A 26,777-nucleotide genomic window follows, 5' to 3' on the forward strand; every position below is an offset into this window, starting at 1 on the left:
AGGGCAGGTGGAAGAGAACAGGTGGAAACTAAGAAGGGGGATAGAAGAAACAAAGAGCAGGGCGCCGGCCCGCGGAGGGGTGACCGGAGCGGGGGAGGAAGGACCGCGCCAGGTGGCCGCAGCACCTGTGCACGTGACAGGCGCGGGCGCCTGGGCCGCCGTGGCGCGCTCACCTGGACCCACGTGACGGGGCGGGGCCCCGCGCGGCTCAAGACAGCGCGGCCACGCCCCCTCCCGCGCGGCGCGCCCGGACCCCGCGGACCCGAGCGGCGGCGGCGGCGGCGGGAGCCCGGGCGGCGGAGGCGGGCGGAGGGAGGCGGCGGCGCGCGGAGACGCAGAGCGGCAGCGGCAGCATGTCGGCCGGCGGAGCGCCAGTCCCGCCGCCCCCGAACCCCGCCGTGTCCTTCCCGGCGCCCCGGATCACTCTGCCCGCCGGCCCGGACATCCTGCGGACCTACTCGGGTGCTTTCGTCTGCCTGGAGATTGTAAGTGGGGCAGCCTCGGTGACGGTCGCACCCGGGGAGCGAGGAAGGGTAGCGGCATCCTTGTTCCCCGGGCTGCCTCCCTCTGCGCGCGCCCCAGCTCCCTTCCCTTCGACGTGGCCTTTACCTGCGCCCCTCCCGGGGTCCTGCCCTCTCCCTGCCTAGCGCAGCCCGAACCCGGGCCCACTCGCCTGGCACCTGTTACGCTGGCACCTGTTCCCCCGCTGGGGACAGAAGTCGCCCTGAGAGAGCGAGCAGACGGCCCGGCGGGGCCCAGGATTGGGGACTTTGAGAGGGGAAGGACGTTTCGGCCTGGGGCACCGCCAGAGACCACCGGCGGCTTGGCCAGGGGCCGCGCTTGGCTAGAGCTAGAGCAGGCGCTCTCGGTCTCGCCTGTTGCTAACCTGCCATTTTGTTGGGTGGTGCAAAGGTGTAGCCAGCCGATGATTGAGTGACCTGGAGGCTGCCACGATGTGAAAAGCCGAGGCGGGAGGTACCAGGAAGAGAAGGTGGGCTTAAGACCTGGGCCTTCTCCCCCCACCCCCCTTGTCTTTATTTGTGCCCTTTGGATTGGGGAGAGGAGCAGGGCTTAGGAGGCAGGGCAGGGGAAAAGGTCAAGCATGAACCGTGCCCTTGGCAGTTTCTAATCCAGTGGGTGCTAGAGTGGCAGAGGGAAGGTAGAAACGTGGTTGTCAAGTTCCTCGCTGCCTACCTATGAACCTTCTGGCTTCCTAGTGGACCTGTGCAGCTCCACACCTTCTCACACACTTTAAATTGGGTGAAGGTGAGGTCACCTGGCCACCCTGCAACCTTATTGGGGCTAGAGACTTAAACTTTTTAAACGCAATTTTATGGAGTTGGAAGCTTTTGGAACTCGCTGTGGACCAGGGGAAATGTGCAAACATAAATTGGGCAACTCGAGGTTGCATCACGCTCTGAGAATGGCAAATCCAGAGTGCAGTGTTAGCAAGTCCCTGCCCTTCCTGCAGGCTGTTGTTTGGTTGGCTAGGAGTTCTCGTCTCCCTTCCCTCACCTGTTCCTTTGAGTTTGCATAACCTCGATTTGGTCGCTTCAGTTTCACTTTTGTGCTTGTGGGGCTGGAACGCCTTGTGAGCATTGGTTTTCTGCTCCATTATGCCAAGGTGGCTAAGGCGTGCTAAGTTAAGTTTAGCTCAGATTGGAATCTGAAAAAGGAGACAAGTGAGTTACAGGCTACGACATCAGTAATCGGATCGTGATGGCGAGGCTGGAAGAGGCTGGTTTGAGTCTGAGCCCAGTTCAGAAGCATCTGAATGCTTGGGATGAGGCGCAGGCATCCATGTGAGAAGAGTAGGGAGAGAATGGCACTGGGCCCAGGCTCTGTTGTGTGTGGGGGAGATGCGCTTAGAACAGTAGGATCTGGGGAGAAAGCTTGTATAAGTTCTGGGCTGCTTTAGTTCCGTGTTCCTTACTCCAGTAGTTTGCATACCTCTTTTACAAGTTTGTGCCAAATCCGCATTCCACCTGTACTAGAATTTACAGAATGTTCACTTCAATTCCCTTCCTAAACTTTAGTACTTACTTTAAGCCTCATCCTAAACAATAGTACACATGAATCCTCAAATTTGATATACTGGGGGTATTTTTCTAATATTTACTCAAATATATACTTACATATTTACATATGCATGTATATGTGTAAAGATATGTAAGGGTACATGTATGGATATATGGACATATATACAAAGAAGTCTCATCCATGTGCCATCAAATCAAATACTGTCTCAAGGACCGTCCATGGTCTTGTCACACTGTTGGAAACACTGCCTAATTCTGAGGGGAAAAAGTGGAAGTGATTTATTCTATTTCCTCTTCCCTGCCCCCATATTTCTTTGTCTGGCCCAGTAGTTAGTTCTCAACTCTGCTGTACTTAATTACTTGGGCAGCTTTAAAAAATACGGTGACTGGCCCAGACTAATTAAATCAGAATCTCTGGGGGGTGCCCAGAGTCAGCCCGGTTCTTCTAAAAGCTCCCCAGAGGTTCTGGGGTACAGTCATGGCTGGGACTGAGAGCGGCCTTTATCAGGGCCCTGTGGACAAGACAGCAATAGTGCAAATATGAATTTTCTCCCTGTGCGAGAGCTTCTACCCCTCCCCATTCTAGTAGGGACCTAGGCTCACAGAAGTAGCCAGACTTTCCTCTTATCTCTTCACGTCGTCTGGCTTCTTACTTACCTACATAGAATAGCATCACTTCCAAATGCCATGTCAGTTTACTTTTCCCTTGTTATGGCCAAACATATGTGATAGGTTAAAATCTAGGCCTCCCTTACCTCTTTACTTGAATATCATCCTCCCTCCTCCCCAACCCATCTCCGCAGAAATAAAAGAACCGAAATCGTTCAATGAAACTGGTGACCTCAGAGAAACAACAGACCTTATTGGAGCCAAACTATAGCTCCTTCTTGGCTCTTACCCTTCCCCCCACTTAGAGATATTGGATTATATGCCCATACATACAAAGAAGTCTCTCTTTCCTCTCCCCTGCCCCCATATTTCTTTATTGAAGATAAAGAAGAAGATATTGGATTATATTATAAGAGAGCAGAGATCAAACTTGCTCAGAAAATTCAGTCTCACAGATGGTGGGTATACTCACTGTGGTGAGCACTGAGTAATGTATAGAATTGGCGAGTCCCTATGTTGTACACCTGAAACTAATATAACATTGTATGTCAACTATACTTCAACGTATTTTTTTCAAATTTTACATAAAGAATTCAATCTCAATCCCCCTTATCATACCCATTCATAATCTCTCAAGTATAAGCCACTTGTTGAGAGAGAATTCCAAAGATGCAAACAGCGCCCCCCTAACAGCACCAGGTAAGGCAATTTATAGCACTAGCTCTGTAGGTAGAGAAGATTGCAACCACACATGCATGGTGTGCTTTTTTGAGATAGGTGTGTTCCACTTCCAGATATGTAGGTTGTAAGCCCCTCAGTTTTTGCACCGAGCTATGCTTGCCATGAAGACCTTAATACTAAGTTATTTTTGCAATGCAAAGCCTTTTAGTTTAGGAGGGAAAACATCACCTTCAAAGTTACATTTTCAAATTCTCTCAGGGTTTCCTGAATTAATGTTTTCTAAGTCATTTGTCGGATATTTATTGAATACCTACTGTGTGCAAGGCACTCTTCCGGGAAAAAAAGGTGTTTAGACCTTTCATCACCTGAAAGAACATATAACCTAGTTGAGATGGTATGTGTAAAAATAACTACCATTCAAGGAAGAAAGATAGAAGTATGGAAAGTGAACTACAGCTGAAGTGTTTTCCAGGCAGGTCTGTTCATAAGAAAATGACATCGGAGCATCTGTACTATTGGGCTGAATAAGATATTTTGGGTCCCTTTCCTCAGCTTACCTTGTATAATGCACAAGAAAGATTAGATGTAACAGTATTAAACATGGCAAAGAATAAAGGTCAATATATTGAATTCAGTGTGTTTCATGGTTTCGGTGTTTGGGAAACTGCCCACGTTCCCCAAGATATTCATTAGTGTTTTCCTTTATGGGAGATATTCTAGGACTCGTATTCACATGCTTCAACCTGCAGTGTTGTGGATGTCAGTAATTTTCAGTTATTCAGGAAATAGTTAAGAATCTGCTATGTATCAGGCCTTATTTTATACCCTGAAAATAGGATAGCTCCTACCCTTAAAAGAAATTCCTATATTGTGAAGTATAAAGTCAAGAAAGAATTATAGTGCTGTATTTGAAGCGATAAAATTGGTTCATGAAAAGTACTATTGAAAAACAGGGTAGAGGGGTGCCTGGGTGGCTCAACCGATTAAGCATCTGACTTTGGTTCAGGTCATGATCTCTGGGTCCTGGGATGGAGCCCAGCTTTGGGCTCCCTGCTCAGCAGGGAGTCTGCTTGTCCTTCTGCCCCTCCCCCCACTCGTGCTCACTGGCTTGCGAGCGCTCTCTCTCTCTCTCTCTCTCTCTCTCTCAAATAAAATCTTAAAAAAAAAAAAGAAAAAAGAAAAACAGGGTAGAGCATGTCTGCCACTGAGGAGTCCAGGACAGACAGCTTGAATGGGATGGTGACATTTGAGTTTAGTCTTAAATGATGGGTAGACATTCAATAGACACAAAAAGTGGGGAAGAAAATTCCAGGTAGAAACAAGGGCATGTGTAAACCCTAGAGACGAGACAAACCATGGCATGAAGGTTCTGGCGGTTGTTAGTTTGTTTTGGTTTTTTACATAACTTGTGGGAAGGTGGCAGAAGGAGAAAGAGCAGGTAGGGCCTGAGCTGTGATGTGCTGAGAAATGGTAGGCCAAGGCGTAGGATGGGGAGCTGCTGAAGGTCAGGGGCATTCGTGATCATACTTGTGTTTTAGAAATCTTTGAGTAATGAGGCTTGGCTCTAAAACAGATTGAAGACAGAGAGATCAGCTCAGGGGCTTATTTCAGTGGTTTGAATGAGGGATAATGACAACTTGACAAATGAAAGAAGTAGAGAAGAAGAGAGACAGGTTTGACGTTTAGAAGGTCAACCAAGTACGCAAAGTTTGGCGTGTCCTGAAATGATACTAGGCCAAACTTAAATATAAGATGTAACTCAGAGGAATTATGCCAGAAAAGCAAATGTTAACGAGAGGATGATGGGGAGGGAGGGGCTCTGGAGCAGGCATGTGCAGTCATGTGGAGCAATCTGTGGAAGGGATTTCAGGTTATTTTCAACCCAGAGCTTTGACATTGGACTAACATATAAATGGTCAGATGTATAGAGTTTCCTTTTCTTGCCCAGAAAATAGAATCTGAGTTGCACAGGGACATTGTATGTTGGCAGTGGTAAGAGGAGCTCTCTGTGGATAGGTTTCCCTCTCTAAAAGGGTTTTAATTCTATAAGCAAGATTTCCCCTTCACCTCTGGGTTAAAAATCTCCAGCCATGTGTAAAGAGTCCTTAAAATTTCATAAGAGAAAATAAACTGATGCCCCTGCCAAAAATTATTTTCAGCAGTTGTTTGCCCCTGACTGGCAGCCCTGTACGAAACATGAAGCATGGCAATACGGAAAACTTTAAATCAGGTTCCTGAACGTCTTGACTTTGAGCTTCAAAGGAAAAGGTCAAGGAGAGGAGATTGGTTTTGCAGAACCCTATAGAAACATTGTAGCTGGTAGTAGGCGCGGTGAACATGGCATATTTGAGTTGATAAGTCCGAATAGGAAAGACTGTGTAACGACAAAGGACGGGAACCAGGCTGGTGTACACCTTATCCTGCACGCATGATACCTAACAGATGCTGTTGGATCTGCAGGATGAACTGGACAGTGCGTGAAAATTTTCTAGAGAAACTGGCTGGCGTGGAGAAGGGCAGCTTTGGAGTAGATATCCTGAGCAACTTTTTAAAATGTCATGATTCTTCTCCAGGGATCTGCAGTCTGATCTGAATTTCCTGTGTCCTCTTTTATATGAAAGAGTCACCATATATGACATTCTTAACTTTTATATAATAGCTTCTAGAAGGAGGGAGGTGAAAAGGAAGAAAAGAGGCAATGATTTGTAGGGTTCCTGCTGATGTCAAGGCATTGGCCTGCATGGGCATTTTTAACCTAGGTGATAACTAGTTGCCCACAAACATGAAAAGAGGATTTTTAAAAATCAAGGGCAATTAGAAGTAAGAATAAAAAGGGGCCAGTACATATTTCTCCCCTATAAGATGTGCTTTCCGTTTTAGGCTTAGCACCGGCTATTTAAGAAACCAAAATGGAAGTTTGGGTCAGATGGGGAGGAAAAAACAAAACAAAACAAAAAAAAAGACTGTAGTACCAAATTCTTTTTAGCATTCTCAAACATTTTTTTAAACTTTCAAACGAGAGTCTAAAAAGTAAAACTTCTTTTGCATTAGTAAGTTTTGTACAGAGGCCTCTTCTATATCTGTTAGTTCTCTTTGCTTCCCAGAACTTGTCTTGTTTTCCTTTTTCTGATTTAAAACAAACAAAAACACCTTGCCGGCTTGTACTTACCAGGGCTAGTCCAGGACCAGGACCAGTTTGGATGGAAGTCCGCATGGGGAGAGGACAGATGGGGATTGATGGAGGGAGCAGGCGGGGGGCGGGTAAACCGTGAGATGGACACTACCCTGGTCAAGAGTTCCAGTAGCAATTGCAGTAGAATAGGTGAACTGAACAAATTTGGGGCCCGAAGATTGAAAATGGGGTGTCATGAGCTAGACTGGCAAAAGCTGCCAACTTCCCCATAACTTTCCATCTCCGCCTCCTGAGATCCTGTACTCGGTGGTGGGTGTTGCCAATAATAACTTAAAAATTGAGAGGTACGTGTTCCTGCTTCACTAGTCTTCATGCCTATTTTCGAACACCCACCATGTACCAGGGAATGAGCTAGGCTCCAGACAGCAGTGTGTTCTGAGCATCTCAAGCTGTACTTCTGGAGCATTTTCTTCTAGAACCATTCATTACAAACACTGGTTGGTTTTCATTCATTTCAAGGAGAATGCAATTGAACCTCTTCTGGAGAAAGCATTGTCGTGGGTTCTGAGCATAGAGTGATGTTTCAGGCAATGCTGCTGATTCTGACCTCACAATCCAGTGGGCAGAACAGCCAGATGCACCTGTGATTTCAAGCCAGTAGTTGTAAGTGCTATAGAAGATACACACATCAATAACCATGGAAGCACTGAGGGATGGCATCCGGCCAGGGAAGTCTTTCTGGAAGACCTGCTACCAGAGTTTAGTTACCCAGAGAAAATTTAGGTGGCAGCGTGCTAGGCAGAAGCATGGACCAGCATGATGGACTCGTTTGCAGGGGATAAGGGACGAGAGGCTGGAGTGCCAGGCTAGGGTAGCTGGGAAAGTAGTGGAGCTGGGAAGAAGGTGAGCTTGGAGAGGCAACAGCAGTAGCTCAGGACTGTTACCACTTGACCACAGTCACGCGGTGAATGAATTTACACATTTATGGGCTGCCTCGGAAGCACATCTATAAATCGTATGTGTTGACCGAAGTATGTGCCCAGTTAAAAAAAAAATCTTGGAGGGCGCCTGGGTGGCTCTGTCAGTTAAGCATCTGCCTTCGGCTCAGGTCATGATCCCGGGGCCCCGGGATCGAGCCCTGCATCGGGCTCCCTGCTCAGCAGGGAGTCTGCTTCTCCCTCTCCCTCTGCCTCTCCCCACTGTTAATGTGCGTGCACCCCTTCTCTTTCTCTCTCTCTCTCTCCCTCTCGATAGGGAACCCCCCCCCCCCCCCCCCCACCTCCAGCAAGCCAGTCCACAGCAAAAGGATAGAAACCCTGCTCTAGAATGAACACTAACCTTTGAGGGAGGCACAACAGCCTAATGTCAAGAGCACAGGCTCTGGAAGCCAGTTGCCAAGTTCAAGCCCCACTTCTAACGGTTATTAACTGTGTAACTTAGGGCAAGTTATTAATGGCTGTCTACTTCCACTGATCTGTAAAATGGGAATAATAATAGTAATTATCTCTCAGTGTTTGTGTGGATTAAATTGGTACAAATGAAACCCTTAGAGCAGTTCTTGGAGCATAAGCATTTGATAAATGCTAGCTAATATTTCTATTATCCTCATCAGCTTCAACCTCTCACTCAAGCTCACTCTATAAACCAGACTAAGAGACATTGTTTTTCTCTCTAGGCTTGCTGGGTGGTTCATTCTCACTGCTACAGTGGTGAAATGCTCGGTCTATAAATAGCAGGAAAATTGGAAAGAAAGGGTTATATGTTATATACAGGAAGTTCTAAATAATGAAGTATTTCTCCTTAGGGGTAGTCTAACCAGTCCTTCATACCTTCAGGTTCACTTACCTTTGCCTGTTCTCCTTCCAAACGTTGACTAAAAATAGGTCAGAGTAGGCACCGGCCTGTTTACTTCGTTAGTGCAGTAATAAGGGTATATACTAAGATGAAGGTGTCAGGTGGGTTTGCAGATTGTTAGCTCAGATGTTGGAGGGCATGTTTTAAAAGCATGCTAGTAGGAAACAAATGACATTGGCAAAGACAAAAGGGTATTTGCAAAACGACTCCTTTAGAGACGGAAGGCCATCCAGACAGGAGACAAGTTGAGAAATCTGCCATCTGAGCAGCAGATATTGCAAGAGTTGCTTCTGGCTCAACACCACCTTTTCCCGCGGGGCTGCAGGCTCTCACCAGTCCGCGGTTCCTAGTGAAAACACATTTTAAGTCCAACTCGGAGGGTTCACTTCAGTGTGGTGTGTGGAGGAAAACTTCCACGGCTTTCTTATGGGAAGGCTTCGATTCAGTCACGCCCTTGCGGGCTGCAGGAGCCAAGCCAAGGCGATAAACATATGGTAAAGCCGCAGAGGAGATCTGTGGTTTTAGGACAGAGTCGCATTGAATAACTGCAGCTCCGCACGTACTTGAGCACTCCAGGTGTCTGCCAGGTACACCTGAATTTCAGCTCAGGGGGTAAAGGGGAACTGAGTCACAGGGGAAGGCTGACACCTACTTCTAGGAAGCTTTGGCCTTTGCAACAGACCTGGGAGTCTGGTCAGCTTTTTGGTAGAGCTTGAGGTTCAGAGGCATGAGCCCCAGCTTATTACTTCCTGAAAGAAATGTCAAAATGGGGCGCCTGGGTGGCTCAGTTGTTAAGCATCTGCCTTCGGCTCAGGTCATGGTCCCAGGGTCCTGGGATCGAGCCCCGCATCGGGCTCCCTGCTCCGCGGGAAGCCTGCTTCTCCCTCTCCCTCTCCCCCTGCTTGTGTTCCCTCTCTCGCTGTGTCTCTCTCTGTCAAATAAATAAATAAAATCTTAAAAAAAAAAAAGAAATGTCAAAATGGGGTGCATTGGGGGAGTTTGATATGTAATTACCGGACTTTTTAGGGCATTGGAGAGTGATGGAAGGCAGTGATAGACAGGAGGTCGGAATGTGGATTCAGATCCAAGAGGAGAAAACGTGGGCAGACATGGCATTCCACCTCTCTTCATAGTGTGTGTACCGTGCAGTTGCTACGGTACTTTATCAGCTCTTCTCCCTCAGATTTTAACCATTTTTGTGCTCAGAAAACAAGGCTCTCTCCAGAGTCACCTGTACTAAACTAGGATGCTGATAATTACAGTATGGCTGGTAAATGCTCTCAGCTTAGTAATGCCCAGAATTAGCTGAAGTGAATGTAATAACGTGGACAGTGGTAGTGTTATTAAAAGATCAGTTTTTGAAGTTGGAGCCAAGTTGGGAAGCTCAGGGAGAAAAAGTAGCTTTTGACAAAAGGAAATCCTAAAGCAAGGAAGAAAGAACCATGTCAAAGCCCCAGTGACCCCCTCCCCCAGCATGACAGTCTTGCAGGGAGGAAGGTGGGTCTCCCTGGTGGCCTCCCTTCTCTTCTCTGACCCATCCCTCCGGCACCTCCCAAAGCTGCTGTGGTGAGCAGGACTTTAGTCTGGATCCCACAGCCTCACGGAGCCAGGGATGGGGTGGGGTGGGGGTGGGGGTGGGGGTTGCTGATATAGGGGGAGGGGCACTCATACACCATCCTCCCGCCCCGGCCCCCTTCCCACACAGCGCACACGCCACAGGTGAGGAGGCGAATCTGTTCTCTGGTCATATAAGCGTTCCGTTTCCTTTCCGAGCCTTTGAGCTGTTGGAAGGGCTGTAATTTTGGGTGTGACAAGAATGGTTCATTTGTACTGTTTCACACCAGCATCTGCTGTCAAAGCCCTGGTCTACCTTGAAAGCCTGCTTCAAAACCTGCCTCCCCTGCCTCCCTCTCTCCACGCCTCCCTCTCTCCACGCCTCCCACTATATTTCTTCTCTCCTCTCCCAGTCTCTCGGAGCACACTGTGTGGGGCTCTTTTTATAGCACTCACCACAATCTGCTCCTGAATCAGATTTGATGGTGTCTATTTCTCCCTAATCTAGAGCTCCTGGAGACAGAAACTCGCCTTTTTTTTTTTTTTTTTTTTCCCCTGAGTATTCTTCTACAGTGCCTGGCGGTAGATTTGAGGCCTTCCAGTTTGAGGTCCAGTCGGGGTTTATTAAATGCCCTCTTTAATTTCAGGGGATCATATAGCCCTTCTTCAGAGAGTCAATTTATCATAATCCCTATGTCCTATAATTATGCTTTTCTATCTGAGTCCGCCTGCCCTAATAAACATGGCCAATTGATCTTTATTACCCTGTGTACTTGCACCTTGGTTCTCAATAAACAACTCTTTAATTAACAGATAATTGAATAGCAACGTATATTTTTTAAATAGTATTTAAAGTAACGTAAGTTATTTGTAGTGGGAGAGTAAGAAAAGGTTACCAGGAAGATGATGCTGAAAAAAAAAAAAGGAAAGATCTGAGGCTCTTATCACCTTCAAATATTTAGTAAACAGTATGAAAGAGTAGAAAATCTTTTTACCAGGAACATTATTTCTTCCATAGCTACTAATAAGGTTGTGGCTAAAATTTTTAAATATGCATTAATATTCATGACTTAGACTTATTTCATAAAACTTTGCAGGTTGATTGTTAATTTTTCTGATCTTTTTTGTTTTATTTGAAATTAGGACTTCAGGTATACCAGCTACCCCAATTATAAATTGATTAGATTGGTGCTGCAGTTATACTCAAGTGATAATTTATTATGCCTTCAAAAATGTTTTTCAAAGTGGTAATGGATTATATGACTGGCCTTTGTTTAGAATTAGAACTTATGATTTTAACTTTTAGCAATTTGTGCAATTTGGCTATTATCTCGATATTTAAGAAGCAAGATACACATGGTTATTGGTTTTTAATACGTAGAGTTCTAGCTGTTCTTGGACACTTGGAGTTTATTTACTAAGCAAATATTGGCGAGCCTTCTGCATGCCAGGTGGGCATGTTTCTGCAGTGTGACCTGTGTGTGTGTGTGTGTGTGTGTGGTCGGTGGGGGGCTGGGGTTGATTCCCACTTACCTGTAGGTATCTTCAGGACAGGTGTGTAGCTGTAGCCTAGGCTTTTGGACCGCCAACTCTAGCCTAGTGCCTGACTGATAGGAAGAGATCATTCTGTCCGTGGATAAATGGCTTAGGTGCAGAGGCCTGTAAGGTGGCTGGCGGCCCAGAAGGTCTCCTAGTGCGGTTGGACTGGGAGCCAGGCCATCCAACGATAGTGTTTCTCATCAGTGTAACATATCCACATAGGGAGCTTGCCCAGGGCACAGCGGGGACACCTGAGCATGGGGTGGAAGTCAGGAAAGATTTTTGGGGTGGTGTACTCTTCCGGTTTCTCAAATACACATGGGGAGGGAATGACATTCAGGGCCAGCATACGTCAGGCTACTCAGAAGCAAAAGCACTTTGTCTTTGGACTGTGGATTTTTTTTCTTTAATGTAAAATGTGAGGGGCTTCGTGGCAAGAGACAAAGGCTGAGAAAGACCGGTTATGGAATGCCATGCAAAGGATGTGTAGCCTCCATCACTTTAGTGGTAGCTTAGAGGAGACTGCTGTGGTTACGTTCGTAAAACTGACCGTCTCTACCCCATAATTGTTTCTCCTCCTGTGATTTCTCCCTCACTCCTAGTTGCCCAAGCCAGGAATCTGGGTTTCTTCCTTATCTGTTCTTTTGTTGTCATGTCCCCTGTCTGATCAGTCACCACCTGCCACCACTTCTCAGCTTCTGTCTAGTCCATTCACTCTCCTCTGTACTCCTTGCTCCAGTCTGGGCTGTGCTCCATGGCTCTAACAGTTTCCTCTGTGGTCCCTCAGCCCCGCATCCATTACTGTCTGGCCAGAGAGAAGCTTTTGAATACAAATTGGGTCATGCTAGTTCCTGCTCAGGGGTTCTATGACCTCCCATTGCCCTTGGGAGAAGCTCATCTCCTTGAGCGGACCTGCAGGGCCTTTCAGCTCAGCCTCCAGCTCTCACCTCTGGCCGTCCCCCCACGTGGTAGCTGCTGCTCCCGTCGTGCTGAGCCCTGCCCCTCAGCTCTACCAGATCCGCTCAGGGCTGGCCTCCTGCCCCGGGACAGCCTTCTCTTCCTGCCGCTAAACTCCCTAGCTTTGTCCCTTGGGTGGTTGCTTCCAGGGAGTGTTTCCTGAGTTTCCAGCTCTGGAATTTTAGAGCCCTCCATCTGTGAACCTGCAGTGCCCAGTATTTGCCCAATTGTGACATGTATGAAGCAGCATTTTACTCACTTGCTTAATTGTCTCTTTCTTGGGGCGTCGGGGTGGCTCAGTTGGTTAAGCATCTCTTGATTTTGGCTCAGGTCATGACCTCAGGGTGGTGAGATTGAGCCCCACCTCGGACTCTGCACTCAATGTGGAGTCTGCTTGAGAGACTCTCTCTCTCTCCCTCTCTGCCCTTTCCCTCACTTGCTCTCTCCAAATAAATAAGTAAATAAGTAAAAATAAATCTTAAAAATAAATTAAAAATAAAATTAAAAAAAAAAAATAGCCTCTTTCCTGTAAGGGACTGTGAATTCTGTGATGGCAGAGACGAAGTGTAGCTTGTTTACTATCTTATTCCCAGCTCCCGGAACAGCACCTGACAGGCAGTAAATGTTTTCTGCACATTAGATCTGTGAATATCCAAAGTACTGATTCCCATGCCCAGCATGCAGAGGAGTAGCAATAACTCAGGTAGGTTGTGTTGACTACCACGTACAGTAGCTGTGGCTATTCGACAGAGAGGCAGTAATCTCACATGTGAAAACAGACCATGATAAGGACGGGCACATGGCCATTAGAAGTGACAGGTTGGAAAGATATGGCTTATCCTTGCTGATAAACTCTCTGAGAAGCGGTGAGGGCAGAAGCCAGTGGTTTGAAGAGTCCAAGCTCACGGATAGAAGGTGGGGACCAAGCAAAGATGAGTTTGGAGAAATGGTTGACTGAAAAGGAAATTGTTAGAAAGGCAACAGGGTCAAAGGAAAATGCTTTTAGGTAATGAAAGAATTCTGTGTCTGTTCACGGGCTGAGGATGAGAGTCCACCTCGGAGGCAGGTGCAGAGACAGGTGTGGCTCCGGGTCAGACCTGGGAGCCGAAGCGCTGGCCTTGCGCTGGGTAGGGAAGCTGGCGTCCCGCGTGAGGACAGGGGAAAGGCAGTGGGCGGGGTGGCGGGAATGTGTGCAAGGGTAAGAGGCAGGGGTGCGAGCATGTTCACTTCTGTTGCCCACAACCGTGACATCTTTCTTCCTTCCTGCAGCTGTTCGGGGGACTCGTCTGGATTTTGGTCGCCTCCTCCAACGTTCCTCTACCTCTGCTACAAGGATGGGTCATGTTCGTGTCTGTGACGGCTTTTATCTTTTCCCTCCTCTTCCTGGGCGTGTTCCTCTCTGGCATGGTGACTCAGATTGATGCCAACTGGAACTTCCTGGTAAGGGATTTTTAGGTCTATTTCAGGAAAATGCGAGAAACGTTTAAATATCTTACTCTGTCCTGAAATGCCTGGTCCCCTGTTCTCTCTGTTGCCTCCAGGGAGAGAGGAAAGGTCTGAGTCCCGGTCCACTGTGCTGCCATGTGGCCGCGTTGCTGGACAGCAGGCTCCCAGCTTGTGAAATTTCTGTCAATAGAGCCGAGCCATCTTTCTGTTACTCCTTTGTGAGTTAGATGACCTTTACTCAAAGACCCTTTTATTTCATGCAACAAATTACAGTTATGGAACTATCGAAGAGGTGCCTTTGGGAGATGGATGCTGTGACATAGATCTTGAAATTTTCCATTGATTTCTGCTTCAAATATTAAATACATACATTCTTTTCAGAAAACCAGTAGCTATATACTCTATTCTCTAAATACTTAGAAAAGGGGATAGTTTATATTTATTTTTAATTCCTGCCCTAAATTAGTAAGAATTGATAATTTTAAGAAATGAATTTATAATCAACATAATTTTAAAAATTATGATGCCATTAAATTGGATCAACTTACTTTCCCTTTTCCCGTATAATATAGGGGGCCTCTTTCATGCTTATGGCTATTCGATCTCTGAGACTATTTCGGAATGGCCAGTGGAGCTTGAATTCCAATCTGTGGCGGACAGCGCTTTGATGAAGTTCGTGAAGAACCTCTGTTACAGCGCTTTAATGAAGTTCGTAAAGAACCTCTGTGACGTTTCAATCAGTTGCTAGTTAGAAACTTAAATCAACCCTTTAGTCAGGCTTATATTGTTCTTTTTGGGTATGGTAACATTGTATTCACCAGCTTTAGGAAGGACGTTAGGCATCTTAAAAAATGTTCTTAGTTGCAGAGTGTAAGGAGAACCATCATCCCAGATGTTATCAGCAGTGAAGTCTAGTGGATGTGGTTGCCCATTAAACCAGCCCAGGGGCAGATGGTTAGTGTAAAGTTAAGGAGGAAGTATGGGGCAAGGGTTATAATCTTGCACAGGCTTTGAAGTTAGGTCTGGTTTGTTTAATAACTGTGTAGCCTTGGCCAAAGTATTGAACCTCTATGACTTCCGATTTCTTCCTCTGTAAAATGGTAATAATAGTACCTACCTGGAATTAATGCATTCTAAAGTGCTCATCAGCATTGGGTCTGATTTACAGCACATGATCCATAATCATCATAATTCCTTAAGTATGCCACGTCTTGCAGTTTGTAACTTTGAAAGTCCTTTTGTTGAGTCACTAGATTGTACATCTGAAACTAATATTACACTGTATGTTAACTAACTGGAATTTAAATAAAAACTTAAGGTAAAAAATTATTTCCACAGACACACACACACACAGGAAGTCCTTCTGTTTCTTAGGGTGCTGATGCAGTGTGTTCCTACGTCTTTGCCTTGCTTTCTCATTAACAATAAGAAAATATTTCTAAATAATTGGTCAAGTGATGAAGATCAGAAATCTCTATGTAAGTTTCAGATAGATTGCTTAATCTCCTCTTTCTAAATGCCTGGCTTTCCCATAATCATGTGTGAATGAATGAGTCATTACCTGATGTTGGTAGGCACCACCAGGCTCTTCAGGTACTAAGCTCAGAGATGGTATTTGGCCAGCAGGTACCAGTAGAGCCTTCAGTACTAGGTAATACATAGTCATCGCCCCAACCTGCTACCTCTCCCCAAGCGCTGTGCTCCCCGCCACCTTGGCCCTTCCTCTGGGACCTTCCTGGACTTCCTAGTAGCCCAGCCACTAAAGGGTTACTAAGTAGTGAGTCTCCAGGGTCCTGCATGGCCCAGCGTTGCTTCTAATGGTTGATGCACATGTTGTACCAATGTTTAAATATTTTTCCAACATCCCTCCTTTATTAGGCATATGTTCATACCATCTTTTTTCCTTTTGTTTATATTGAGTCTAATTTCTGAGATTGAGTACATCATTAATATATTTGTTAGGTTCCCCCCTTATCTGTAACATTATATTTGTTGTTCAGACAATAAAATGTAAGAATGTGTTGTTGTTGTTATTTTTTAATTAAACCACTTTACAAAAGGGGCACCTGAAATTGGAAAGACCAGCCAGTGTGTTGCAGAGGTCTCCTGCAGAGAGTTCATCCTGGGGTTCTTTAGCTGGGACGGTCCACTCGTACTGAGGGAGGAAATGGTGGCGGCCCCACACAGCACACAGCACGGCCTCGTCACGGTGGACGTACTTTCCAAGAGCCAACTCATGCCTTTACGGAGTTGACTTAAACGCTTGCCGTATTGAGAATGGACTCCTTTTTTTTTTTTTTTTTCCTCTCCTTTTGTGATTTTCCACATCATCAGTCATTTCTGACCAGAGTTGCTTTTGGTGGGTTTTGTGATGTATCGTGTATACTCTCAGCCAGAAAACTTTCCGAGCCATGCATACCGTGGGGTCATCACCGGATGGTAGCCATCTTTAATTGCTGCATTCTGGAATTGTGAGACGTTCACTGTGCAAAAAATGCTTCCCCTTGTGATAACAGTTTAATGTTACCTGTGTACAGTGCGTGAAGGAAGCAAGAATGCGTTTTGATGAAGAATTTCTTTTCTAAAAGTATTTGTTGTGGGATATTAACTAAAATACTCATAGCTTCTAGCTTTTGTTGATCATGAGGCTGAATTAACATTTGTGGTGGTAGAAATCTTCAGTATTTTTTCCCAAGCTTTCTAACTTTGGTGTAAGTGATGAAATAAAAATATAATATGTAATATATATAATAACATATATTAAATGCTAAAAACTTGCCCTATTCTAATTTGAGGAAAGAACCAGATTTTGATTTTTGAGATGGTTTTTCTGTATTTTTTTTTTTTTTTGAGGAAATACCATTTTGCCTAACTTTAAGAGATACCATACTTATTTTCCATTTTTGGAGAGGTGGGGTATGAAGGCAAGATATATTTTAGAAAAATAAGAGCTACCAAAAAAAAAAAAAGTCCTGTACAATTAAACATGCTTCACTTTATTCCCCCAAAGTAGGTGGCATGCATTTGCCTGTTATGGACATCACTTAATACTGTGAGTGTCCTGAGCTATATTTTCTGTCCCGCCATTCCTTTACTTATTTGATCTTTATGACAATTCCCTATCGGAGACTATTACTGTTCTCATTTTTATGGTTGAGGAAGATAAAGCTTGGTGTGGCTTTTGTCCCTCTTTCGTGCTGTTGTTGTGGAAACCAAGATCCCCCTATTTACAATGTAGCTTTTTTTTTTTTTAACTATTTAGTAAAAATTTGACCTGAGGAACAAACCTAGGCTTAAGATAAGAATATGGGGGATAGTCATTTGTTGCTGGGAGGAAAAAAAAAAAATCACGCTCTGCTTAAGGTTGTTTACCTGAGCAAAAAGTGAAGACAAGCGGGCCGCACTCTGGGCGGTGTGAGTATCGGGAAGTCTGGCGGAAGAGCAGGAGTATACAAAGGAGACTCGGAAGGGGCTGGGGCCATCTGCTGATGGGGAGGTGCCAAGCACTCAGGACAGGTGGTTCACAAGGGTGGTCCCTGGCCAGTGGCAGCGGCCGCACCTGGCAACTTGTTAGACGAGCAGATTCTCCGGCCCCACCCAGACATCCTGAGTCAGAAACTCAGAAGGTGGGACGCAGCAGTCTGTGCTGTCACAAGCTTTTCAGATGATTCTGAGGCGTGCTTACCTCTGAGAACCACTGGTTTTGCATAAACAATGTGCCTTGTCCAAAACAACGAGCAAAAATCTGTGGAAGACCTTCTTACACACATTCCACACGTAGCAGGAATCAGAATGAGATGTCCAGGATGGCCAAATATAAACGTGGATGTGGCTCTCCTGTGGTGGGGAGTCTTGGCGGAGCACCTGATATGTACCTGGCCCTGTAGTAGGCCCTGAAATACAGTGGTGAGCAAGACAGGCCTGTAGTGGCTCTCAGAGTTTGTTGTAGTAGACGGTGTCAGTAAAGAAATAATTACACAGGGATGCCTGGGTGGCTCGGTTAAGCGTCTGCCTTCAGCTCAGGTCATGATCTCAGGTCCTGGGATGGAGCCCCATGTCGGCTCCCTGCTCAGCGGGGAGTCTGCTCCCCCTCCCTCTGCCGCTCCCCTCCGCTCATGTTTTCTCTCTCAAATAAATAAATAAAATCTTTAAAAAAAATAATTATACAATTGATGCATTAGTCAAAATTATGTTAATGGCCAAGCAGGGAGTGTTCAGGATACTAGAAGAGCATATCTATCATCTCAGGTCCACTGGGAAGCAGACTATAAGATGAATTTAAAAGTACAAGAGATTCTGGGGTGCCTGGGTGGCTGGGGTGGTTAAGCATCTGACTCTTGATTTCAGCTCAGGTCAGGATCTCAGGGTCATGAGATCGAGCCCCAAGTCGGGCTCCATGCTAAGCTTGGAGCCTGCTTAAGATTCTCTCTTTCCCCCTCTCCCTCTGTCCCTCCCCCCTGCTCATGCTGTCTCTAGGAAAAAAAAAGAAAAGAAAAAAGTGCAAGAGACTTTTTTTGAGGGGGAGGGGGAGAGATAACACCTGTAAAAGGTGATGGGGAAGGAAATGGGGTAAAACAGAAAAGTCCTAGAGTGGGATGCAGATCGACGGTCTTGCCTAAATTAATGAGAAGCTCAGGAGCACAGTCTTTGCCTTAAGAGTCTTGTTTTAGGCAAAAGCGGCCAGGCACCAGTATCCCCACTGTACCATCATTAGCTGGGGACTGCCAGGAGCAATGTGGCCTCGGCAGATCCCCAATCCACCGAAGCCAAAGCTGTCAGCTAACTAGACTCCTCACAGCTGAATGTCAGGTTCTTTCTTAAAAGGGACTGTGTGCAGAACGTGATTACGGATGTGCAAGGGCCCAGTAGAACATGAGGAGCTGCTTTACAAAGACGTGTAACTCCCCACTGCAGGTTACCTGCCTGACTCTAAAGTCCAGGAGCCTGCATAGTGATTTGCTCGCCAGGGTGGCCATGAATTCAGTTCTTTTCCTCCAACACCTTAGGATACATATGACCCTAGGATGATAAGGATAGCTGGATAGCCTCGCCCAAGTCAGACAGAGTTAGGAGTAGAAGACGTTTATTGGATGACAACACCCATAAAAGATGAAGGAAAAGGATTGGACAGGGAAGCCTTAACCGCACATCAGTTCTGATTACTACTGAAAAGGAGGAAGAAGTCAAAAGCAGCAGGACTGGAAAGTTGATGGTGGGTGGGGGGAGGTGCAGGCGGTAATTGGTGGTGGGAAGAGTCTTTTTCAGCCACACAGTACTGCGAGTAAAGAGCATCGGCCTTGAAACATAGAGTACGCCCTAGCACCAAAACGGGGTCGCAGTGGCTGATGCTCAGAGAGATGGAAGGGTGGCATGAGCCGAGGCTGGTGAAGAGCGTGAGAGCCTCGTCTTACCAAGAGCTGCGGCCATGTCACCAGATTTTTCCCGCCCCTTCTAACGTCACATGAGCCACTTCCGAGGGTCTGCCTCAGTAAGTTAGGTGAGCGCCTATGATCTCAAACATATTTTTCTCTCAATCTTAATTACTAATTGAGATCTAGCTCTATTCCTTTTAATCCCTAAAAGTAGGGACGTTTGGGCTTTGACCTTCATCAGTTAACATCTGTTGCATAGCAACATGGGTTTGAGCATTTCTGCTATCGATTAGACACACGATCAGTGTATAACGCAGTTCTTCAGTCTTTTCAAGGCATTGGTGAGTCAGCTTCTACGTTAGAGGTGTTAAGTAGAACACGGTTTTAGTGTGTACCTTTGTAATCCCCACTCCTGGTGAGTTAACTTTTCCTTATTATTCTAGGCAGAGTAAGAACCATTCTCACCATCAGTTTTGTTTGCTGAATGGGCCTGTACAAAGGCAGCGCACTGTTGTTTCTCTGTAATGTTGCTCTATCAGTAACACTTTGATAGAAGAAAGAAAGCGGACTTTGGAACCAGACAGCCCTATGTGGGTTTGAGTTCTCCTTTCAAAAGGTTATGTTTGTATGGCTTTAGAACAGTCATTTAATTAAAAAAAAAAATCACTTGTTTATAAAATGGGTATAATAAATAGTGGTTGTAAGGATGAATGACAATGAATGTAAAGTACCAGGTATCTGGGAGCTGTTGACAAAAATACACAGCAGTGTGTTGATGGATATCAGTTCGTGTAAGACAGTGTGAATTCCAGTAGAGTTAATGCTTCAGAATCCCAGCAACGTATGAAATCACCTTATGACAACTGAGTTTTGTTTGAGAGGTCCTATACTTTTTGTTGAAGTATATGATATATAATTTGCTTTTTTAGAATATCAGGAGATATGGTATTGAATTCTTAGATGTTGTAGGTCTTCTGCATTCTTCAGTGTATGGGGTGACAGTCTAATGGATGGAAATAATAATTGCTCAGAAATAAAAGACTTAATTATAAAAGGTGTGTATGTATATTATTATGTAACTATATAATATACTACAATAATGTGATTTTTATCCAATAACTATAATAAGGTGTCTGAAATTATATATTTTATTATAAAATTCAGGACATTAGTTTGCCACTATGCCGATTACAGCAGTTCGGTTGGTTTTCATTTGGATTCTAATAGCTTGACATTGTTCAGGCAGCCAGAATAAATGGTGAATATGGTTAAATATTGTTTGATTAAGTGTTCTAACCTTCCTGAACCTAGACCTCATGAGTTGAAATAAGGAACAGAAAATAAAAGTATTACTTTTAATTGTAGGTCTTTTTTTTTTTTCTTCCTCTTTCAGGATTTTGTGTACCATTTTATAGTGTTTGTCTTCTACTTCGGAGCCTTTCTCCTGGAAGCGGCAACCACATCCCTGCATGATCTGCGCTGCAATACGACCATGACTGTGTCACCGCTCTTGAGTGATAACCAGTATAACATAAATGTAGCAGCCACAGTGAGTGTCCATGAGTCCAGGTGACCAGCCCCCTCCCCCACTGTCACGGTCTCCCAGAAACTCCTTGGGCAGCCATCGCTTTCTCTAACAGTAGCCGTTAGCATTACACATAGACCTGGGCAAAGTTCCGCCCTTCCCCCTGGTGTTGTGGACCCCAACACTGAAGCACGGACACCAAGGACAGCCAGCCCGTGGTTGCGGCTGGCCTGGCACATCAAAGCCTATTTTGTAGAAAGAATTCATTGTGCTTTTTACTTCCTCTAACTGCAGACATGGTAAGGGAGATTTGTTCTTCACTGGTCCGTACCTACTTGTAATTCATTTTAATTCAGTGAGTACTTATAGAGAACTTACCATGAGGGCGGAAACTGGTGGGGTGTTGGGGACAGGGATGAACCACATACAGCTCCTGCCCCTGAGGAGAGTCCAGGGGGGTAAGGGGGGTAAATATTCCCGCCATGACAATAGATGACTTACAGATGAAATGCATTCCATGGGGACATTTTTGGAATTTTTTAGTCTTCCTTAATTCATATACTTCAGTGAGTTTGTTGTTTTTTACTGACATAGGTTATTTGAAGAAATACTACACTATTTCTGTTTTTACAATTTTGAAAGTGTCAGAAATCCAAATCATTCCCTAAAATGTGTTGATATTTAATATGGCTATATAGCAAGTTAGTGACACTAATGTTTTACTATTTTATGTAGATAGTATATATAAACAGCCCAGGACTCCCCCATATAGCCATTAAAATCTTTCTGGAGCAGTGTTGTCCACCAGCACTTTCTAAAATGATAGAAATATCCCATATATGCATGATTCAATATGGTGGCTACTAATTAATCCATTAATTCATTCATTTTAATTAATTTACATTTAAATTTAAATAGCCACATGTGGCTGGTGGCTCTCATATTGGACAGCACAGGTCTAGAGTCTGGGTTTTGAAGGGTGGAGGTGTGATGATTTTAAGACCTACTATCATCAGGTTCCCAAGCCTCTGTTAGGATTTGTCAGAATTCACTGAGTGTCTACAATGAATTAGACTATATGTGGATTGCAACAGAAAGGAAGCTGGTTCCAGCTTCGACAGGCTTAGAGTTTAGATCAGTGATTTTTATACTTTCTTTTATAGGAAGTAAAACTGTTTTACTTAATGAAATCTTACTGAAAACCCAATAAATACAGACAGCAAGAGCACGTATGCTCTAGTTGGAGTGGGAGAAAAGGGTCTTGAATGATGCCCGTCCATCCTTCTCCTGAAGCCACCTCTGTCCACCTCATCTCTGAGGCACGGCCATGGGATCCTTAGTATCCAGAGACCACAGTTAGAAAACCACTGGTTTTAACAATTTTATGAAGCGAAGAAAAGTTCAGGGACTTGGAATTGACTTTTTTCCTACCAAGTGTCCTTCCTATGAGTCCTCAATTCTCGTTGGATTTTCCTTTACTACTTCAATGCCCTCCTTTTTAGTGGTGCAGGCTATATTCTCATTACCTCTCAGATCCTTGAAGTAGCACCAAATTGGCCTATTTATAGTTGCCCTAAGATCCCACTTTCAGAAGAGTAGTAGGTGCTCAAGTACTTAGTGGATGGTGGATGTCATTAATTTCTCACTAACGTTCCTTTGTCCTGAGAGCCCAGTTTTCAGTGTTCTCCGTGGTGTGGTTCTGTTCTGGCTGACCCTTTTCTATGACTTTGTCCCTGTTATCCTTCCCTTTCTCTCTGCCTAAGTGAAACTGCCTTGGGAAACCTCAACATGCTTTCAGTTCTACATTATGTACCATCTCATCCATACACTCCCGCAGAAGTGAATCTTTAATTTCTGAGTTTTAATAATACCTAAATATATGAGCCATTCTTTGTGACCTTACATTGAGTCCCTTACTTTACTTTTTATTTTAGTATACCTGAGAGAGGAAAATTCATTTTCATTAATAATAGATATCAGAAGTGGTCATTCTCATTCAGCAGACAATGTCTAGATTAGAGATGTATCAAAGAGACAACCAGCAGAAGAAGGCTGGGGAGAATGAATAGCAGAATGGCAGTTAGAGAATGGTCATGGTCTATAGGTGAATCCGGTATTCCTTCTCAGAGCTAGAGTTTTCTGGTAAAGGATCCCTGCACTAAATCATAATGTTTTACCATACTTAATTGCTTTGTCTTATAGTTTTCTATGGATCATGAATTCCCAAAGGGTGAGGACACTATCTACTATTTGTTTATATGCACCAAATGTACTGATGTACACATAGTTGGTGCTAAAGAAATCCTTGTCAAATAGTAAGGATGGTAATTCAGAGTTGAGTGCAGGTTTCAGAACTATCTCCCATGCCAATCTGTTGATTCATTTCTGCGGCTTTACTTTACTTCTAAAGTCGCTTTCCACTGTCACAGGAAGGATTTGATACATCCTCAAGTTCTGATACTTGCACTTTTCTTGGCTGTGAAATCACTGTATGAATAGACACCTTGTCATGAATTTTTGAATATCGTGTTGGGGGTTTCATAAATGTTTAACAAGTGAGTCCAGCATGTGAACAAATGTTCAACCTAAGGCTATCCACAAATGAGAAAATTATGAGGGGCCAGAATGTTTAAAAGAAGGGTTAATGATATGAGGGGGTAAAACAGGAGTACACATCATCAAAAAGAGGACTATAAACCATTTTCATAAGTGTTGAAGTATCTTTAGGTAGGTTGATCAGTGCTCAGATAGTTGGTCCTTAGAATGAGTGTTTTCTTAAAGTCAGTGTTGTAAATCTGATGAGCTTTTGTTTCCTTTTTCTTAGATTTTTGCCTTTGTGACAACAGCTTGTTATGGTTGCAGTTTGGGTCTGGCTTTACGAAGATGGCGACCGTAACACTCCTTAGAAACTAACGGTCTGTGTTGGTTTCATTTGTCAACTTTATGTGTCTGATCAATTTGGATACCATTTTGTCCAGATAGAACAACATTGCAAAAGAAACTTGTTTAGTATATGGAGAGAATTTAAGTACAAGTTTTGGTTCATTTCATAGATGGAATTTTAATTTTATTATGATGTTAAATAGAGAAATGGCCTTTAATTTTACATCTGTCTCTTTTTTAAAGAAAATTTTCCTTTATATCCATAAAGTATACAGATATTGCTCATGAAAAGGGGGTATCTCTTTTAATTGCTGAGTCACCTAAACCTTAATTTTAATAGGTAACTGAAATTTCCGTAAAAAACAAAAAATGAAAAGCAAAAACAAACTACGTTTTAAATAGCCTTCCCCCCTGAACTGTTTTAATGTAAAACAGAGATTGGCACCCTTTTTCTATAAAGGTCCAGATGGTAAATATTTTAGGCTTCGTGGGCCATACAGTCTCTGTTGCAACAATTCAACCCTGCTGTTACTTTGTGAAAGCAGCCATAGGCAATACGCAAATGAACGAGTGAGCCTGTGTCCCAATAAAACTTTATTCAGGAAGACAGGAAGCAGGCTGGATTTGGCCTGTGGGCTGTAGGTTATAGTTTGCCGACCTCTGGTGTAACACCTTAGTTATATTTTATGTATTTTATTGAACTGATCCTGAAGGGTATAAAACGAGATAAGTCATATAATATTTAGCCTCATTATGCAATAATCACATTGCCTTTGTGTTAATGGTCAAGTACTTACCCCTGAAGTGGTGGATAGTTTTTCAGGCTAATTCAAGCAGAGTGTTGGGTACAGGAAAAAGTAATTTATGAAGTAAATCTTAGTTGCTTAATCAAACTAAGGGTCTCTTACCAACTGAGCAAACCTCTCATCCGGCATCCTTAAAATGAAATCCCCAGAGACCATTCACCACTACTGGAACTGGTATCTAGCTACTTATGTCTTACTTTGGATTTATTTATGCTTCAGAATACAGCTGTTTGTCCTGTGCATGAACATATGAATATTTGTGTGTGGATATATGAGGCTTTGCCAAATAGAGCTTCCCTGAAGAGTTAACTTTTTACTTCTAATCATTTCACGTTACTTTCTCAGTTAACTTTGAATAGAGTATTAGATATAACTTAGAGTTGAAGCTTCTTACATGTTTTAATAATAGCGCCATTGTTTCGCACTGGTAACAACAGCCCATCCTACAAACTTGTCTCTGGCTGAATTGCACAAAAAATATTTTAATGCATCTGTTAGAGACCCTGGTTGTGGAAAGGTGCCAAAAAATGGCTTGAATGGGAGAACAAGTGAGAGTTAGGTTCCAGCTCCCACTACAATGTCCAAGCAGGATACTTATCTCCTGCCCCAGGCGGGCTTCCTCTGGGAAAAGAGGGCTTTGACCATCCAAAACCTTCAGCCCTTTGCTTTCATTGGCTGAGTCATCCCCTAAGAGGGCCCTGTCTAAGTTGTGCTATTAGATGTCATAGAACATAGAACAATCCCGAATGAGTCACATGATCAATGCTCAGTGATCAGATGCTATTTATATAATAATCACCTAGAAAGAAGAATCTTATCAGAGTTTGGTTTGTGATATAAAGACGTGTTTCAATATGTGGCAAGAAGAAATCAGTCTAAGACTTTATACTCATGTCCTGTCTTTTCTATAATATCTGACTTCCTTGGTTTTTCTAGCTTCATACCACACACTTAAACCTGTATTATGAATTGTATATTACAAAGTCATAAATGTGCCATAAGGATATATAGTTCATTCAAGTTGGAATCAAGTTGGTATAGTTCATTCAAGTTGGAATCTAGTCTGCTAGATTTAGTTGTGAGATTTTATTTTTGTTTCCAAAGTATAACAGGTCTGTGCTTGGTGGCATTAAATTAAATGATTTCATGAAATGGCTTTAGTGGCACTTTTATAAATGGATTGCTTCTAGATCATTAAGAACCAAGCCTAAAACTCATCTGACTGTGAATACTTATATTTGTAGATTAATTGTGTTCTGGGTTTGTGAATTGAGTGACAAAACACTTGAACAAAAATTACAGCATTTGAGAATTTCTTTATATATGCTGTAGAAATGAGGAAGTGTTGGTTTTAAAATCTGGTAACTCCATGATGAAAAGAAATTTATTTTATAAGTGTTATGACTCTAATAAAGTATTCATTTGATAATCTTTTTTGGTCATCTATTTTTTATACAATTCACTTTGAAATTCAGTTAAAGGTTTGATATAAACTTGACAGATTTGGAATTTCTAGACTCACAATATATAAAAGTTCTGCTTTAAACATTTCTATGAAAAGTTTCTCAGGAAATGTCAGTGAGCCTTCTGTCTTTGATGAAGGTCAAAGAGGTAAGTCTTTGGAAGTAATATTTTAAAGGAAGTTTCAATTATACCCTATTTTATTTAAAAGCATTTATATAGCGCTTAATATGTGCGAGGCAGTGTTCTCAGCATTTTTTCAGATATTAGCTCATTTAATCCTCATCATGACAATTCTGTGGGGTAGACAATATCATCTCCTCTTAAAGATGAGGGAGCTAGGGGCACCAGGGTGGCTCAGTTGGTTAAGCGTCCGACTCTCTGGTCTTGATCTCGGGGTCGTGGGTTCGAGCCCTGTGTTGGGCTTCATGCTGGGTGTGCAGCCTACTTAAAAAAAAAAAAAAAAAAACAGATGAGGGAACTAAAACACAGACCTTAAGTGACACCCAGGTCATATGTCTAGCAAGAGGCTTTAAACCCCAGTGGTCTGGCTCCAAAGTCCAGGCACCTAATGGCTGTACATCCCTCAGTTCTTCAAGATTTTATATATTTTATATATATATAAAAATGTGACCTTTCTCCCCCCAAAACAAAATTTTTAGCAGAATGTTTAATATAATTGTTTGTGGTAGATGCCATCTTTTAGAACTTTTTTGTCAGAGCCAAGGACTCATGAGTTTAGCTGTAAGACATTAGGCCAGACCTCCATTACAGGGGAAAAGTTAGGCAGCTTTGGTCCGCCGAGGCCCCCAGAGAGCTTGGCTGCCTCTTTCTCTGGCCCATTAATTCTGGCCTGGGGTGTGGGCCTTCAGTCTCCTGCGTTGCCTTACATCCAATCAGCTCTTTCCTGAATTAGCC

At 43.8% G+C, this 26,777-nt stretch overlaps 1 protein-coding gene across 2 annotated transcripts; it reads left to right on the forward strand.

Moving 5' to 3' along the window:
• The first annotated feature begins 300 nt into the window (after nt 1-300).
• MAL2 (mal, T cell differentiation protein 2) lies at nt 301-25,827 on the forward strand. Of its 2 annotated transcripts, none has more exons than XM_032415839.1 (4): nt 301-485; nt 13,636-13,806; nt 20,578-20,733; nt 23,534-25,827. In XM_032415839.1, exons 1-4 carry the CDS (start codon nt 354-356, stop codon nt 23,603-23,605), a joined length of 531 nt encoding a protein of 176 aa, XP_032271730.1. In that variant the 5' UTR covers nt 301-353; the 3' UTR covers nt 23,606-25,827. The 2 variants fall into 2 exon arrangements, with proteins under 2 accessions (XP_032271730.1, XP_032271731.1); XM_032415840.1 differs by having other exon boundaries at nt 20,578-20,753; nt 23,534-23,615.
• Nucleotides 25,828-26,777: the final 950 nt, after the last annotated feature.

The sequence above is a fragment of the Phoca vitulina genome, unplaced genomic scaffold (assembly GCF_004348235.1).
Source record: "Phoca vitulina isolate PV1807 unplaced genomic scaffold, GSC_HSeal_1.0 scaffold18, whole genome shotgun sequence".
Taxonomy (NCBI): domain Eukaryota; kingdom Metazoa; phylum Chordata; class Mammalia; order Carnivora; family Phocidae; genus Phoca; species Phoca vitulina.

Coding starts and splice junctions, on each gene's coding strand:
- MAL2 (XM_032415839.1), top strand. CDS start 354: ATGTCGGCCGGCGGAGCGCCAGTCCCGCCGCCCCCGAACCCCGCCGTG. Junction 486..13,635: donor CTTTCGTCTGCCTGGAGATT/GTAAGTGGGGCA, acceptor TCCTTCCTGCAG/CTGTTCGGGGGACTCGTCTG. Junction 20,734..23,533: donor ACATAAATGTAGCAGCCACA/GTGAGTGTCCAT, acceptor CCTTTTTCTTAG/ATTTTTGCCTTTGTGACAAC.